The sequence below is a fragment of the Pteropus vampyrus genome, unplaced genomic scaffold (genome assembly GCF_000151845.1).
Source record: "Pteropus vampyrus isolate Shadow unplaced genomic scaffold, Pvam_2.0 Scaffold683, whole genome shotgun sequence".
Taxonomy (NCBI): Eukaryota; Metazoa; Chordata; class Mammalia; order Chiroptera; family Pteropodidae; genus Pteropus; species Pteropus vampyrus.
The window spans coordinates 54,582-72,299 of NW_011889464.1; the positions used below are offsets into that span (position 1 = coordinate 54,582).

The window sequence follows — 17,718 nt, forward strand, 5'->3', positions numbered from 1 at the left end:
CTGAGCCCGAGGACACAGCAGAGGGAGCACGGAACGAAGCCCCTCGCCTTCGTCAGGCGCGCGACAAACAAGCACGTGGACATCTAATGTCGGGAGGCCCTGGCTTTCCGGAGCGGGGGCTGAGGAGCGTCTGGGAGCCTTGCTCCCGGAGACGTGGTCACGGCAGGACGCGGGGGGAGATGGCCGCTGCCGAAAGGCGTGGAGGGGACAGCCGCGTGGAGATCGGGGGGACCGTGCTCCGGGTGACAGGGAAACAGATTCAAGGGAGGAAGTGAGAGACTTTCTCGGCATGTTCTAGGAACACAGCCCCAAATTCTCACTAGTTTTCAGGTCATCTTATGTCCGTCGGATTTGAGAGTAACATAAAAATACAAAGCTTTTTTAGTTCCAATAACTCGATAAAAAAAAAATAAAGAGAAAGATGTGTTTTTCTCCCAAGTGACTCGAGGTAAAAATCAGAAAACCTGAGGGGTCTAGAAGCAACAACAGATTTTTTCCCCCAAATTCACTGGAATTAAAATAAAACGTCAAAGTGTACGTTTCCTTAAATCTGTGATTATAGCTACCTGACAAAATAATCAGTACAGAAAACATGATTTAAAATTGGCTCCAGACTCGAATCTGGTAGAATAAGGGGTCGGCTTTCAGGCTTCAGTCGATGCCAGTGTCCATTTCGTGACGGGTCTTTTTGCTACTATTTAAAATGTTGTTTCTGCAAAGACAGAGAACGTGGGTTGCAAGAATAAGCTATAAAAGTCTCAGAAAATGACAAATGAAGAAGAGTAATTCCTAGCTAGCCTAATGTGGAACCCCGAGGCAGTGACAACTTCGCTCTGTGACCCCCGGCGGCCCAGCCTGCCTCCCACTTAGCCAGCTACGATCACACGTGACCCTTAACTTTTCTCATGCGCCCTTGCGATGCACTGGGCAACGAGAAATGTCAGCTCTGCACATCGCAGTGTGCTAGCACTGAAGGAAGCTCCACACGTAAATCTCCCCTAAACTCTGACGGCACGAAATGCCAGCTGGAAGATTCACTTAAAAAAAAAAAATAACTGTATCCTCTTCTTTTTTGTTTGGCTATTTTAAAAATCTACTGCCAGTTAAAGATACTTAAATAATTTTAAATGGCTCATAATATTTTATCCTGTGAAAATTATAGCTGTTTTCACATCCCTAAGTGAAGTAGGCATAATTTCAAACGAATTCACTTGGATAATTACTGGGCTGTGACGACCATTCATCTGTGCAGTAACAGGAAGGAAGGGTACTGTCCCCTGTCCTCAGAGTGAATTAGCTAATGTAAGCACCAGCTACCAAGTGCTTGCATCCGGATATGCGAGGTCATTCTGACTCGCTGCCACTGATCAGGCGACTTCATCAGACATTCCTCGGGAGGAGCCCAGCAGAAGAGTTAGAGACCCTTCGTGAATGGAGGGATCTGAAGTCTCCTGAGCTTCAGCCCTTCGTGAATCGAGGGATCTGAAGTCTCCTCTAGGACAGGACACGCCGGAGGCATCTCCCTGCGTCTGACAGGCGGGGGACTTCAGACCAGCTGTCAGAGCGATCGACAGAAAGGCCGCTGACTCCCACGGCCGCACGGAGCGCACGGTGAGCCCGGAGGCCCGCACCCGTGGCGCCTGTCGCTAAACAAGTAACTATTCCTAGAGTCTGTTCTGTGTGGCACTTGACATACTGTTCAGCTTCATGTCAGAGATGCCCCCCTATAACGAATCTATCGTGTTAGAGAAATAGTTACCAAACCTCACTTAAAAACACTTGTTTGGATCTCTAATGAATGAACCGGTCATTAAAACAAGTAGGGACAGTGTTCGAAGGTGAAGGTGGGAACGGTGCCAGACTCAGGGTCCCTAACGCTGCCCACGCCTATCGGGAAACCGAAGAATGTCCCGCCGTGAGGGCAGCCACCCGGAAAGCAGGGCGCGACTGCCCGAGCTGACGCCTTCCCTCGCACGTACGGGGCGTCGATGACTTGCCGCAGTCAGGAGGAAAGTGGGGTTCGGGGGCTGAGCTAGATACTCGGGGTCCCGCTGTCCCTGGAGGCATCGCACACCACGGCCGCTCAGCGCTTCGGTGTGGCTGCTCGGAGCTGAATTCCCCGCAAATGTGAAGTGGACACTGAGCTTCCAAGATGCTTATGTGTGTGGGGGCGGGGGAAGGGGGGGAGGGGAGATAAAAACGCAACCTGTATATCGACTATGTAAGTTACAATGAGAGGATTTTTGGAATTTGGGGCTAAATCAATGTTCCTGAAATGAACTTCACCTGTTTTTTACTTTTTTAATCTAGCTACTAGATATTTTTAAATTACACGTGTGATTTTGCTCTGTCTTTCTGGTGGAGAGCTCTGATGGGACCAGCCCACACGGCCACCAACGCACTGGACACTGGTCTGTGGGAGCAGCTGACGGGTCACCGTACGTGGGGTCACCGCGGGGTGCACAGGACTCTCGTGCAGACCAGGGGCGGGGAGGACAGGCTGCTCTCCCGTGAGAGCCATGCGCCCGGGAGGCGGGCTCGGGTGCTGGGGTGCGGGCAGCTCCTCGTCTCAGCCGGGTCCATGCAGAGGCGGCTTCTCCAGGCCGCGTGCAGGGCTTTGTGTGCACAGCATTCTACTTTTTTTTTTTTTTTTCATCTTTATCGCTTAAAACTAAAATCCTTCCCTGAGACGAAACTGCCAAGGGACACGAGAGACGGCCCAACCACGGCCTGACGCATTCGCCCGCTTCGTTGCAGATGGCACAGATAATAAATAAGTAAGCAAATCAATCAATCGATCAGTCGATCAATAGGGCGTTTATGCAATGATTCATTCTCTCTCTCCTTCTTACAGAAGTGTGTCCCCTCGGCTGAGTGGTCAAAGGCTTCGGAGATGGCCATTTTCTCTTAATATGTATTCTTCTCGTCTCTTTTTCTTCCATGGAAATAAAAACTGTTTGTTTGTTGTGTATTTGTCCAGAATCAAACATATATTTCTAAGTCTCACCAAGTAAAAGTTAAGTGACTGGATTCTGGCCAACGGGACTGAGCAGAAACGCATGCGAGGTGCTCGGGAGACGCCCCCTGAGATGCAGCTCCTCTCGACTTCCCCCACCTGCGACCTGGGCGTGGATTCCACCTTGGACCACGAAGGTGCGGGGCTGGCCGCAGGATGCCTGCGTGAGTCCTGAGGAAATTCTCGTCACCGAGACTGAGCTGCCGTCCAGTCCCGTGCTCTCTGCCCCCGAACTAGTTTATGGGAGAGAAACCCATTTCCATTTGGTTTACGCTTCTCTCGGGTTTAGACTTTTGTTTATCACCTGATTCTAAAGAGCGAATCTCGAATCCTTCTACTGAGGAGATTCAGGACTTTTTAATTTTTTCGTCTAATGTTGTACTAGTTCAGATATATCTATATCTATATCTATATCATCTATATCTGTATCTATATCTATATCTATATCTATATCTATATCTATATCTATATCTATATCTATATCTATATCTATATCTATATCTATATCTATATCTATATCTATCTATATATATCTATCTATGCTTTCACGAGAGCGGATGGTGTCTGGAGCACTATAAGAAACGATGTTTTAAAAACCTACTGTATATCTATATCTATATAGACACCGTCCGCTCTCGTGAAAGCGTACAGATTTGATACACATGTCCTCTATGAAAACACTTTCTTAAGGACTGTTTTCAGTTATCACTGCTCATTATTTCAGAAAGTTAAAAGTGATCTACTGAACGAGGGCCAGAGGACCACCCCGTGCAGATGAAGGCACCCCCGGTGTGAGGACCCACCAGCCGGGGAGGGAGGAGCAGGTGAGTCAGGCGAGCACTCTGCTTCTGGACGTGGAGGACAGAGGTGAGCGGTGATGTCACATTCACAGGACACCAGCCCGAACAAGCCGCGCCGCGGGCGGAGGACCTGAGGGAGCTTCCCTCCTCTCAGATGTGACTGGGTAGGACTCAGGAGTCTATGAGAGCAGGACACTGAGAGGCGCCTAATCCTAAGGGCGGCGGCGGGCTGAGCAGGGCGGAGGGGACCGCCAGACCCTAACCTGGACGGAGCGGCTGTGCGCTCAGCACCGAGGGTCTGACTCCGCGTCCGGTGGCACCACGGGGGCGGGATGCCGACACGGTGTTTCGATCTGACCTGAGACTCAGGGCAAAAACCGGCAAAGCCATGGAATAAAAAATAGGAATCAAATAATACCCTACACACAGATTTCCTTTACGTTACTCTGAAGTATCAATTTGAAACAGATGTGTATTGACTAGTTTTGTCTGGTTTGGGCTTTTAAAATAATGACATATTTCTGGTGTAAAAGAGAGAGAAAAAAATAAAAGCATAAACGCACGATCTTTTCCTCAGGGAAGCATGCTACCCGCCCCCGAGTCCTCATTTGTAACTGGGAGCACCGTGCATCACCGCCACTTGGTGGGAACGTGAATTTTGTACGGTTCCTTTGAAAACCTAATAATGTCGCTTTTTAGTATTACACAATATACAAAGTAGTCTCGTGACAGAAAAGAGCAGGACACAGCCATTCACATTTTCTTGACCGGGGATTAGTGCTTGTCCAGGAAGGACCTCCGTTTCACAGGACACGGCCACCTGCAGCCAGATCCCTCCCACCCCACGCCGCCCGCAGGCGTGCCCGGATGCTACATGGCTGTGTTTTCTACACGTAAAAAGCCACCAGTGGTTAGAGGTAAGGGGTACCGTAGAGTAAATGTGCAATACCGGACTTTTACTTTGGATACAGCTAGCAATGTATTTGGTAACTACTTCATTTTATAACAAATAACTGACATTGTTTAAAATAAAACTTTATAAATCCATTTGCCCGAAAAAGACTAGAAGGATAAGATAGTCTTATATATAAAACTTGCCTTTTGATTCCTCGATCAACTTAGTGCTACTTTTTTCTCCCCTCGAAACCGACAATTTGCTCAAATTATTTTATGGCCAAAATGCAAAACAAAACAAAAACAAAGTTCTAATTTTTACTTTGAATTTGATTACGTTTTCGTATTGAAACTGCCAACAGTTCTTGCCAGGCTCACCGTGGCCTCTGTAAGTCTCGCAGATTGTTCACCTACTTCACAGAAGTGACAACTCGATAGCTTGACCTCTTTAAAGAAGAAGAGGGTGGTGACATGTTGTGTTCTGCTAAAATTATCGGAGATCAGTTTAAGAGAATTTACCGCTGACACGGTGACCTGAGATCACGCTGACAAACTCCCTTTGTCACCGATATCACCACCCCAGCAGTGACTCCGGTGTCCCCGACTAGGATCGTTCTGGATCAGCAGGGAGCTGGCGTGTAACGTGCTCTCAGATGTGTGCAGGCTGTGTGCGCACACGCAGACGGACGACTGCCCAGACTACTCACACTCGCTGAGAATGAGTGTGAGTTGGAGGATGAGATCTGGTCGTATCTTTCCTGAAATTTAGAACCGTGCGTAACCCTGGACACGTCAGCCTCCTAACAAACGTCGAGCAACCAATCTCTCTTATCCGCCATCGCTACGAAAACACGCAGCACTACTGAGTTTCACTGTCTAGCCTCAGTGTTGGTGCGTGAATCCCAGCGCATACGCAGAGAAGCGTGCCCACCCGACGACGGCCAGAATCTGGGTGATGCCCGCCTCGCGCCCTCCTCACCTCGGCAAATCGGCCGATGGTCGCTCCACGCAGCCAGTGTCCCCGTGACTCTCTGACAGGTTATGCTTTTGGATCCCTGGAGCACGTAATTGTCCTCACAGGAGAACTGCACGTTTGCACCAACCCTGAATAATTACAAAACAGAAAACAGCCCCAGTTATTCACAGAAGACGTCTTTAACAAAAGCACAGCGCTGCTGTTGTGTGACGGCATCAGTCGGGAGCAAACGTGAAGCTGCCCCGTAGAGATCGCTCACGGGGACAGCCGGGTGAGGCGAAGCGGGGTACGGTCCCAGGCCTGGGCGCCGACCTGTTCTGCCGACTTCGTGGCTAAATAAATATGTGAACCTTAACGTGTCCTCTCTGAAACAGAGACAATAACAAAGGTGGCCTGTGTGTGGTGGCTTAAGCGAGAAGATGTCATTCCACATGAGTAAATGTTTTACAGAAACAGGCTGGAAAATGACCAGGTTAAAAAAAGGCTCGGTACAAGAAAAGCAAGAACTGCCTGGTTCCCCTTCCGCCAGGGCCCCCGATAGTCAGATGAGGTGCATTAAATCCGAGGGCTGGCGGGCCTGTCGCTCCGAGAAGGAATCTGACGTGTCTTCCACCTGACAACCCTGCGGCTGACGCCGATGAACACGGGCATGAAGAGACGCAGAGTCGCCCCCATCAGGGAGAAAGTTAATAGCAAATGGGGGACATTCACGGATGCTTTTCTTTCCTGGTTATTGAGACATTCTCTACAATATCAGAGTGACTGTCATCCAGGTAGCATTACACAGACGCTCCCCACACGTCCGTACAACACTTTCTCTAGGGAAGGTCGTGGATATCTGTAAAATTCGTCAAATCGGGGTCAGAGCGATTGGAAGCCTTCTGGAGTAAACCACACTGAGCGCGCTCCATTTCCAGAGGGGCCTCTCGGCTTCCTGAAGCGTAAGCCGTGCGAACCGCCTGGACCACTCAGGCCTGTCAAGTGCGCGGTGGCCCGAACCTCCCGCTCTGCGAAGCCTCCCACCGAGTGTCGCCGGCAGGGGCGCCGCACGGCAGGAATCCTGCGAGGCACTTCGCTTGGCGCCTGATGCGCATTATTTTTGAAAGCGAAAAGTGTACAAACCAGAACGTCGACACCATTGCCATCGTCAGTCGTTACAGTGATTTAAGGCAGCTACAGTTTTTAGACATCTCCCTTCGTAATGTCTTTCCTGCTCATGTGTCTTTGCTTAAACCCCCAGAACTACATTAAATACATAAAATAAACATATATATTTTGGTTTGAAAACAACTCGTATCTGTCCGTATTCTCTATTCCAACCTTCAGTTCGTCCCATTTACCTAAATTTCAGTTTTCACATTTTCCATCGTCCTTTTAGTTCATTTTTATTGAATGCACAGCGTGTGCCACACTCTATTCTGGGCACCAAAGGTATAGAAGCTAAAAAGACAAAGTCCCACGTCATGGAGATAACAGTCTATTCAAGGGAGGAACAAATGCACAGGAGGCACATCAAGCACGAAGAAAGCCGAAGAGTGTCGTCAGTGCCATTCAGAAGGTAAAGCAGAAGGTACAATTCATGATGGCTGAGGGAGAGCTGGCATGGAGAGTCTGCCTTTTATATGGCCCTCTGGAACGGAGGTGCTCATACACAATTTCCAGATGCGGTCAAACGTAAAGACAGACCAGTGGAGTCACCACCCCCTTCGGCGACCCTACGCTTCGGGGGCGGGCGCCCCCATACGCCAGAACCTCTGTCTCCTTCACGTGTGGCTTCCCACACGTGCAGTCGAGTTCCCTGGGATGTGCTCAGCGAAGTGTAGGAAAGTACTAGAACCTGAATCTTATCACCGCTATCTGACAACACGACTTCATTTCTGACTATGAAATATATATTCATCACCCCAAATATTGGAAAATATGGCCAGAGTTGTGTTTTGGAAGCTATGACAGGGTCCAATAATAGAATCGAAGTCAACTACATCAGGAAAAATAGGCACAAAACTATTTTTAAAGCAGTAATATCATCGCGAGCACACTTTGCTTTCCATGTTCCAATAATTGTATCGCTTCTGATTTTATTACTTTATAATTTAAATTTTTAAAAAAATCTCTAAAACCCTACTAGTAAAAGTGCTTACTTCAACTGTAGGCTGGAAAACAGAGCCGCTCACAGGGGAGATCACCCCAACAGCTCACAGGGGAGATCACCCCAACAGCAGAGCGAGAGGTGGGCCCCGCATTGCGATGAACCAGGCTGAGGTCGAAAAAACGAGTAATGACTCGATTTCCAATTTATTATTTTAATCTTTTGCTTTGGTTTTACCTAGCAGATAAATCAGTTCAATTTAAAATCCATGCACACTTTCAACTTCAAACGAATAAAAAACTAAATTTTCATTTATGATTTAATTTTACGATTACTATATTTGAAGTTACATGTATAACATGAGGAAATGTAATTTGGTTTTCTGAAAAGTACTCAGAAGAAAATTTCGGGAACAAAGGAAACTATTAATACCTTCCCACTGGCAAGTAAATTTAGAAAACCTTAGATGAATTATGTTGCGCAATTTTGACGATTGGTAGTAGTTGGAAACTATAAGAAATGAGAGAAAACTGACTTTACGTAAGATCAACATATATTGTATATAGATGATCAATATCCAAATGGTAAAATTTAAGTTAAACGTTTAAAACAACATACTTTTGTGCTTTAAAAAGAGTAGAATAGAGAAAATCACATATTTTTCCTGCTCCTTCAATGCTTAGTACTTCTGAAAAGCTCTTCATTCCCCTGTGAATTCTATAGACATTTCGTTTTTCACTGTCTACTAGACTTTACCTACACAGTTTGAAGAACCTTTCTAAGTGAATGAACTATTTCTTAATATGGTTTCATTCTAAAACGAACTATTTCTAAATACGGTTTTCCTAGATAATGACTCTCTGTGCATTCATTGAAGGCTGGCACTATAACTTATTTCTCGAGAAGAAAAAGAAACGCTGGCATTGCTTAGATTAAAGTAGAATCCAAGATAACGTGCGGGGTGTTTTAGCTGTGATGTCCAACTATCCGCTAATGAGCAGAGGTCACACCGACGGCCGGACAGAGAAACTCTCATCTTCCTGCAGCCGACACTGGTCGACGCCTTTCGAGTCTAATGAAGCAGCCAACTTCCCCATTCCCCACTCAGCGCTGTCAAAATGGTCACCGATGGAGTGGTAAGAAGACAGACAGATAAGCTGCATCTTTGTTTTAAAAAAATATCCAGTTCAAACATCACACTTAACGATTCATAAATGCAAAAGGAATCCAAATGATTTTGAGGCACCGCATGTGGGCATTTAAACATTCTGCGTCTCTAGCAAAGAGAAAAAATACATTATACTGTTTTCACTTTAAAGTAACTGAAAACACAAAAATCAGAACAGATAACTGTTCTTTAGATTTAAGCTCAAGCCAGCACTTGCCATATTTGTCCTTTTAAAATAAGCACAAATGAAATGTGGAAATTTTATCTGGAACCAAACTTTATCAAAGATTTAGATTTTTTGCTTAAATGAGCTATTTTCTTGAGACCAAGGGACACATAGCAGGATAATATTTAAAGTGTTATAGGATATGTGTATCTATGTGCATGTGTTTTTGTGGTATGCATGGGCATGTGAGTATCCGTGTATGTATGTGTATGTGTATATGTGTATGTTGCGTATATGTGTTGGTACATATATGTGTATGTGTGTACATTGTATATATGTATACATGTGTAAGTGCATATACCTGCCCGTGTTTGCATATGTGTATCTGTGTATATGTTTATGTGTATATATATGTACGAGTGTACGTGTATTTGTGTGTGCATGTATATATGTGCATGTGAGTGTATGTGTGAGTGTGCATGTGTGTGAGCATGTGTATGTGTCTCTGTGCATGAATGTGTGTATATGTGTGCATGTGCATGTGCACGTGTATCTCTGTATGTGTGTGTAAATATGTGCATGCATGCACATGTGCAAGCATTATGTTCTGTGTGCAAACATGCATGTGCACACACGTGCACACGTGTATCTCTGCATGTGTGTATGTGCATGTGTGCACATGTGTGAGCATGGGTATGCACACCCGTGTTTTACCGACCCCCCGAGGATCCTGGGTCTGGCAGGGCACAAGTTAAAGACGCAGCCTTCCGTATTCGAAGCGCCGCCCGTCAGCCCTGAAACATTTTCCCAGGCATCCCATCGTTCCCGCCATATAGAGCAAGCGCGAAGTCACGCACACCGTGGGCCGGGGTGCTGGCAGCGACGGGGATGCAGGGACCAGGGTGCCCGGGCAGACAGGGCGCCCCCGGGACAAGCGCGCGCTCACGCTCGTGGCCCAGCTACGACCGCACGGCGCAGGCTCCGTGTCCTCGGCTGCCGCCTCTGCAGAAAAGTGGCAGAGGGTGAGCCTTGGATGGAGAAGGCCCCGCCCCTGGGCCGTGCGGCGACACAGCTGGTCCTCCTGAAGGGCCCACGGGCCTGGACGCTGGCTGCCGTGACCGACAGGGAAGAAGCCACACCCCCGGGACACACGCCCTCCGCAGGACCAGGTGTCCACCCGCCGGAGGCTTGGGGACGATCCTGGCGGGGATCAAAGGGGCACAGGTGAGGTGGAGAGTCAAACCCCGCCGGCCGGTCCTTAACCCTGGCTTCCAACAGCACCCGCAAAGGGAGAAGCAACGATTGACTTTAAACCCAATTTTCTGACCCGGACCAAATGGAGATCTTAACACAGAAATTAATGACGGTCCCAATGTGAACAAAATTACAGTTTGCACATCTGAATTCACGGGGCTCACATGCACATTTCAGCTCACTTTGCAAATGTTATTACCGTTCTCATTACGTTCAGGTGTCTCTCGCGCGGTCGCTGTCTCTGCTTCTCCCCGTCCCCCCTCCTCCCTTCCATTTTTGTCTGTTCCCCTCTTCCTCCCTCTTACTTTTTTTAATCATTAAAACAATATTTACCTCCCCTAAAAAAATTAAATAGGTAGTTTCTGGAGAAAGGTGCTAAACGTTTCCTGAAAACTGTAGTCAGAGGAATTTGGAGCTATCTTTTTCTTACTTTAGGAAACAGAAATGACATTTGCTCCGAGAAAAGGAACGAGAGAAGAAACTGTCCGGAGCCCTCCAACGTGCCTTGACTTCCCCGCTCCGCTCACAGAATGTGCCGGGGCCTGCGACGGTGCCTGCCGCTCGGCAAGCGCACGTCGAGAGGGTGATAACGAAAAGCCACTCACTCGAGGCTACGTCAACGCGTGGGTAAAACCCGACTGAGAAGCAAAGCCAGCAAGGACACCCGGGGCCCTTCACCTTGTCCCCGGCCTTCGCGACACCTGCACAGGTCCGGGTCCGGCAGCTGTCAGCGTCCAGCCTTCTGTGCACCGGGCGCCTCGCGCATCGTGGGGATGGCCTGAGGGGGAGCCGTAAGTTCAAGGTGCACACGGCCGTGACCGGATGGATACCTGTCTGGTTGTGAAATGATTTCCACGGTAAGAACGGTGAACGCATCACCACTTCGCAGTGACCTTATTTTTGGGGCGACAACTTTTGAGACCTACTCTCTCAGCAGCTTTCGTGTGCCCACCACCACGCTGCGTGTGCACCCTCACGACCTGGTTCCTTTTGCTAATGAACTTATTTTTGTTATCTGATGGGAAGAAAGCAGGCTGCGTAGGTCAGTAACCTCTTAACAGCAGCGACAATGGCGCCTACACTTCCCTCCTTGTTACGAGGACGAGAGGCAATGTGGGGGGCCGGCTGGAAAGAGCAGGGCTCGGTCCCCAGCGCAGGACTGACAGGAAATGCGGGACGGACACCTTCTTTGGGAAAAATAGATTCCTGAAAATTCACGAGTAAATCGAAATTCTGCGTGTCAAACCGACATTGATCGCTGTCTAATGATATGTAAATATAAATGCATTCCTCACGTAAAAGAAATAAATGATTTAACAGGTATTTACTGATCACTCCCTGGGGACCGAGGAGGACACTTGGTGCTGAGAACGAATAATCAATGAAACCGAGTCCGCCCCTCGTGGAGGTCGCGCTCCCGTGAGGGACACGGATGACGCACATGCGTCACGCGTGTTAAGTTCCGGTCATAGCGACACACGTAACTGGACGGCGGTGGGTTCTAGGAAGCCAAAGGGATCCAGGGGCGCAGGGAGGGTGGGGGTGGGCGTGGGGGAGGCGCGTTTCGGGGGCGCCGTCGGGAGGAGGCCCCGGGGCACCGAGGAAGCGGGGGCGGGCCTGGCGACCTCTGTGTCCGCCACGTGCAGCCCACAGTGAAACGTCTCTGAGTGACGGCGGGAGCGTGGAGGCCGTGGGCGCGTCGCCGGCGACGTGAATGATGAGTGGGGTCTTAGGGATGCACAAGGGCCAAAGGAGCTGACACTAAAAAGGACACCACGACTTCAGCTTACGCGTCTGCTCCACTTTAAAATAGAATTGAATTTTCCGTTATAGCAGTTAAAAAAAAGAAAAAGTAAAAAAACAAATTTTTTTTTCAACAAACCCAGAAAACAGGTGGTTGTACAGGAAGGAGGTGACCAGAGTCCCCCGGGTGTGTCCCCATCGAGAGACGGCAAGTCGCTGACGTCCCTGAGCAGGACAGAATCTGCCGTGGCTACAGCTTACCCGTGTTTCTCTCCGGCCTCCGCCGCCTAAGAACACGTCCACGGAACGCTTTGATAAAAAGCAGTTCTTAAGGAAAAAAGCAAATTTACATTCCGGTTTACACGCTATTTGTACACGCGATTCTTTACACTGGCGTGGAACGAGGGCAGGTGGCTGTGCCGTCACGAAGCGGACTTACGATGGAGAAGCCACACAGCTCACCGCAGCGCTGAGCGCACGGAAAACCATCATGCACGAGAAAAGGATGGAGTCGAGCGCGAAAACCAGCGGAAGGGAGCAGCACTTTACGGAGGGCCTCGGGTTATGGATTTTCCCCTGCTTTGCACTGATCGTGTAACTTTCCCTTTATGCACCTCAGTTTCTACTTCTATCTGGCGACACATAATTCCGTTTGTTACCCATTAACTGCATAACGCGTATTTCTGTGAGATCCCTTAGAGAAAAAAACAAACAAACAAACAAAAAACCACATACTAAGCTGTAAGGACAAAAGTTACTCGCTCAGATGGTGATGCATAAACACCAATCTCGTAAATTTGAGATTCAGTTCGGAAGGCACAACTACCGCCCTTCCAACTCCTTTGTGAGTGTAAACCATGTTTGAAGAAAAGCTGATCATCTGTTCTCTGACCCACGGTGATGACTCAGCTGGTCTGGCAGGGTACTAACGAGGCTATGACTGTCTGTCCCCAGCGCCAGGCCTGGTGGCGTCCGTCCAGCACAGTCCAGCAGAAGAAAGCATCTACCCTGGGTGGGGCTCAGGTTCCAGGCGCAAGGCCAGCAAGGCCCGGCCCCATCCTTCAGCGTCTCGTGACCCGACATGACAGAAATGCTGTAATGAAAATGTATGTTCCAATCACCCACGGTGATTCTAGGCGACGGACACCAAAATCAGGCACAAGACGAGGTGCTGGAAAAGTTGGGGTCCCCGAGGGAGGAAGGTGGGGTGCAGACTCCTTGTACTATACACAGAAGGCAGCATGAAAGCGGAGGGCAGAGGTAAGTGGGTTGTACTCTGACCCACGGAAAGTAACCCCTAGGGGACCACGGGACAATCGCGAGTGCTCCCCAACCTCCCCTCTCCGAGCCCCGCAGCAGCTGCTTCCAGGTCAGCCTGCCCTGCTCGGTGACAGCTGCCCTGGGCACTGTGGGCGGGGCAGGAGGGAAGCCGGTCAGGGCCGAGACTCCGACAGAGTGTGGACAGCAGCGGCCACACTGCGGGAATCGGGGGCAGGAACCGCAGCTTGCGTAAGCCCGGGGCTGGTGCTCACGGGACCCGCCACGGAGGTCAGTGAGCGGGGCAGACGGGGAAGAAGGGGGGAGAGGGCGTGGAAAGAAAGAAGTGGCTTAAATTTTAGAGAAATCGGGGAGGTCCCTGAATTCCGTATCTGCACCTATTAAAATGGGATAAAGAATTCCGTAAAGATTTTAGGATTCTATAATTTGTGAGTATATATGCGCACACGTATAATACGATACAGATATGTAATATTTACAAAAGCACATATAACATACACAATATGTACATTACATACACACACATGTAAAGAACCTCTAACACCTGGCAGTGTGTAGCATGGCTGCTGAGCGTCCGCGTGGATCCTACGCACGAGTTAGCGTGTGACGTCCCCTCCCAGGGACCAGAACAAGGCACCTCTCCTTCCGGTCCCAGGCAGCTCCACGCTAAGGAGCACGGCCTGAAATGCCTGGCTCAAGGCTGGCTCTCAGCCAGACCCTGACGCCTCTCACGGCCACTCTGTGATGTCCACAAGCAGCACAGGCTGCCCATTGGTCCTGCATGACCGGGTGACAAATTTAATCATCGTAAATTTTCTAATTACAAACTGTTTGGGTCAACACAGGCTTCGAGGTCAATAAGATCCAGTATCAAATCACAGCTCTAACCATTTCAACAGCCACATTCATGAAAATGGGGAGGATTACACCTGCCCACACAGAGGGTGCATGTCCCACCAGCGCAGGAGACAGGTGCATGAAAGCCCATCACGGTCTCCCTCCCGCATAAACCGGCATCTGAACTTCACCATCAAACTATTCATAGGTCTTCAGTTCTAATGACCAGGCGTTGTCTTTTAGAGAGTGGTTGATGGTCAAGAAAACTCAGAAAACTGTTTCAAAATTGATATAAATTCAAAGAAGAAAGCTTTGCATTTGGGGATTCATGTATCTACAATTCTTTATAGATAATATTGGACTTAATATTTAGACTGTCTATGAATAAAAGATGTTCACGGAAATAAGTATAACAATATAAACAAAATCAGATGAGGAATATTTTACAAACCTAATAAATGTAATTCTTTTCAAATAAAAACAGCTCCAAATTACACATAATTACAGCGCTCACTACAAATGAATTTTATCCACTCATCTTGACAATGGTGGTCATTAGTTTGGATTATATGTTAGTCATTAGTTTTGATTATAAGCATTTAGACAAATCTGAATCGTTTCATTAAAAAGTCTCAAAAGTAATTTAAACAATTAAGAATATCCTCCCTCTGTTCAAAATATCAAAATGTATAGTGAAGTCATTATATGTGAGGCACGTTCACATGTCCTTTCACTTAATGGTCATAAGGTTAAAGCCGTGACCTTTCGGCCTACACCTGAACACACGGAGATTCTACTGTCACGCGGGTGGGGTCATTCGACGACCAAATGTAGAGCTTGCGCCTCTAATGCCCATAATGGCGACACAGTCCCAAAATACCAGCAGGAATGACTCTGAGCTCTAATTTAGTTGCGATCTAGCAAATATCTAACTAGCATGGCTCATATGTTCTTTCTCCTTATAACTCCAACAATAATTTTTTTGCCACATAAAAGGTTATTAAAATATTCATTCCTTTTTAACAATATGTGAGTAAAGAATTTAAAAATATAGATATTTTAACCAAGAAGAGTAGTGTAACGGATTGAGTGCGGAAAGCAGATAGGAAATCCACACAAAGAGTTACCACAGTAACCATAACCAAAGGGGGCTTGAGCGGCTGTGCTGACAGAGTGGATTTCAGAGCAAAATATGTTACCGAGAAGGAAGAGGGTCGCTTCACAGCAAAGGCGTGCATGTGATTTCACACATTTGTGTGTGTAATGACCTCGCTTTAAAACCCATGAAACGAAAACTGATGAAACTGCACTGAGAAATAGATCCACGATTGTACACTTCACTGCCCCTCTCTCAATAGCAGATAAAATAAGTGGTAAGAAAATCTGTAAGGATACCGAAGACTGGAACAACTCTATCAACCACTTGACCTGGCTGGCGCTGATAGACGCCTCCACCCAACGCTGACAGAATATATGTTCTTGTCCAGCGTCCATGGAATTTCGGCCAAGGTAGAGCATATTCTAGGCCAGAAAACAATCCTCAATAAATTTAAAAGGATTTAAATAATAGAAAGTATGTTCTCTGACCTCTAAATGTCCTATATGTTCTCTGAACACAAAAATTCCTTGGAAAATCCTTAGATATTTGGAAACTAAATAGCACACTTGTAAACAACTCATGTGAATCAAAGAAGTAATTTGAAGAGAAAATAGAAAGTATTGTGAACTGTCAAAAAGGAAAACATAAAGTTAATGAGATGCAGTCAAAGCAGTTTTCGAGTGACATTTATAGCACTAACAACTCACATTAGAAAAAAAAGGACTTAAATTATAGCTTCGATCTTAAGAAATGAAAAAAAAGGGCAGACAAATCCGATCACGATGGGAGAAAGACACTAGTGAGAGACCACAGCAGAAATCAGTGGGATGCAAGACAAGGAAAACAAATAGAGAAAAATCAGTGAAAGACAATTTTTTTTTGAGAAGATCAATACATTGACACATCTCTAGTCAGATGGGTCAGGTGAAACAGAAAACACAAATCGCCAACATCAGAAATTAGAACTGTGATATGTTGATTTAAATGACAGTAAGGAAATATTATTAATAACATTATGCCGGTAAGTTTGATGAGGTTGAAAAATGAGTTGAAAGATACAGATTATCGAAGCTTTCTCAAGTGGACACATTAACTTGAGTAGGCCAATAAGCAGAAAATAAGTTCAATTTGTCATTTAAAAACCTTCTCATAATAAAATTTCTCTGACAAATCTCCCAAAACTTTAAGAAATATGTATTACCAATTCTAGGCAAACTCTTCCAGGACCTTCAAGGATAGAAAATATTTTCCAATTAAATTTATGAGACCAATACTATGCTGACAGCAAAACCAGATTAAGATTACAAGTAAAGTCTATAGGCCAATATCACTTATGAACGTGCATGCAAACAATCTAAAAAATTAGCAAATCAAATCAAACAGTATGTAAAAAGGATAATAAATCATGACCAAATGAATTTTATCCCAGAATGCAAAGTCAGAAAATCAATGTTATTCGTCGTATCAACAAATAAACAAAAAGATCACTTCGATAGATGTAGAAAAGCTTTTGATAAAATTTTATATCCATTTCTGGTAAAAATTTCTAACAAACTAAAAATAGAAGGGTACTCCCTCAACCTGATAAAAGGAATCTATGAAAAACAACCAATATTACTCTGAATGATGAAAACCATGTTTCCTACCTAAGATCAGGAATAAGACAAGAATATCTCACCAGTTCTGATCAACCTGGTAATACACGTCTTAGCCAGTGCCTTCAGCGAGGAAAAGAAGTAAAAGATATTCGGATTGGAAATAAAAGATAAAACAGCCTTTATTCACAACAGACAAAATCATCTAGGGAGAAAGTTCTATGAAATATCCAAAAAAGCGACTACATTTAACTTAGCACAGCAATGTGTGTATATGACACTTATATTTGACACTTATATATTTAATTCTAGAGAAAATTGAATCACTTGAATCATTTTCCCAGCTGAAATATTTGACACTTATATATTTAATTCTAGAGAAAATTGAATCACTTGAATTATTTTCCCAGCTGTTATATTATCTGATTGACATGAACTCGGGGTCTTATAAACAAAATAGAGACTACCCAGGAACCTAAGAAAGAGAAAGACTGGAAGTCTCATCCGAGATAAGGCACGCCACCTCTTCCTTGACAGACCACGTGGACGCCCGGCCTGGCTTTTCCCCAGGTGTCCCAACGCAGCCCTCAGAGCTAGTGCTTATCCTGAAGTCCAGCTCCTTCAGAAGCACGGCCATTATGAGGAGGAAACGAAGTCAAGGCCAGCATGTTCCCCTGCGACAATGACAAGCCTTTCATCACTGCTCCGGTACTAAACAGAGACTGGTACCCAGCGTTTCTGAACTCCTTGCTAACTTTCGAGGATGAGGCAGTTCATCTACCTTTCTTTACCAGACGATGCAG

At 46.5% G+C, this 17,718-nt stretch overlaps 1 protein-coding gene across 1 annotated transcript in view; it reads right to left on the reverse strand.

Moving 5' to 3' along the window:
• Window positions 1–17,718, reverse strand: part of LOC111733914 (CUB and sushi domain-containing protein 1-like) — a gene marked incomplete at its 3' end in the record, with an annotated part of 68,758 nt that overhangs the window by 49,291 nt on the left and 1,749 nt on the right. Inside the window, exon 2 of the mRNA XM_023526068.1 lies at window positions 5,690–5,814. Coding sequence (XP_023381836.1) covers window positions 5,690–5,814 — 125 coding nt within the window. The remainder of the gene's footprint in view (window positions 1–5,689; window positions 5,815–17,718) is intronic.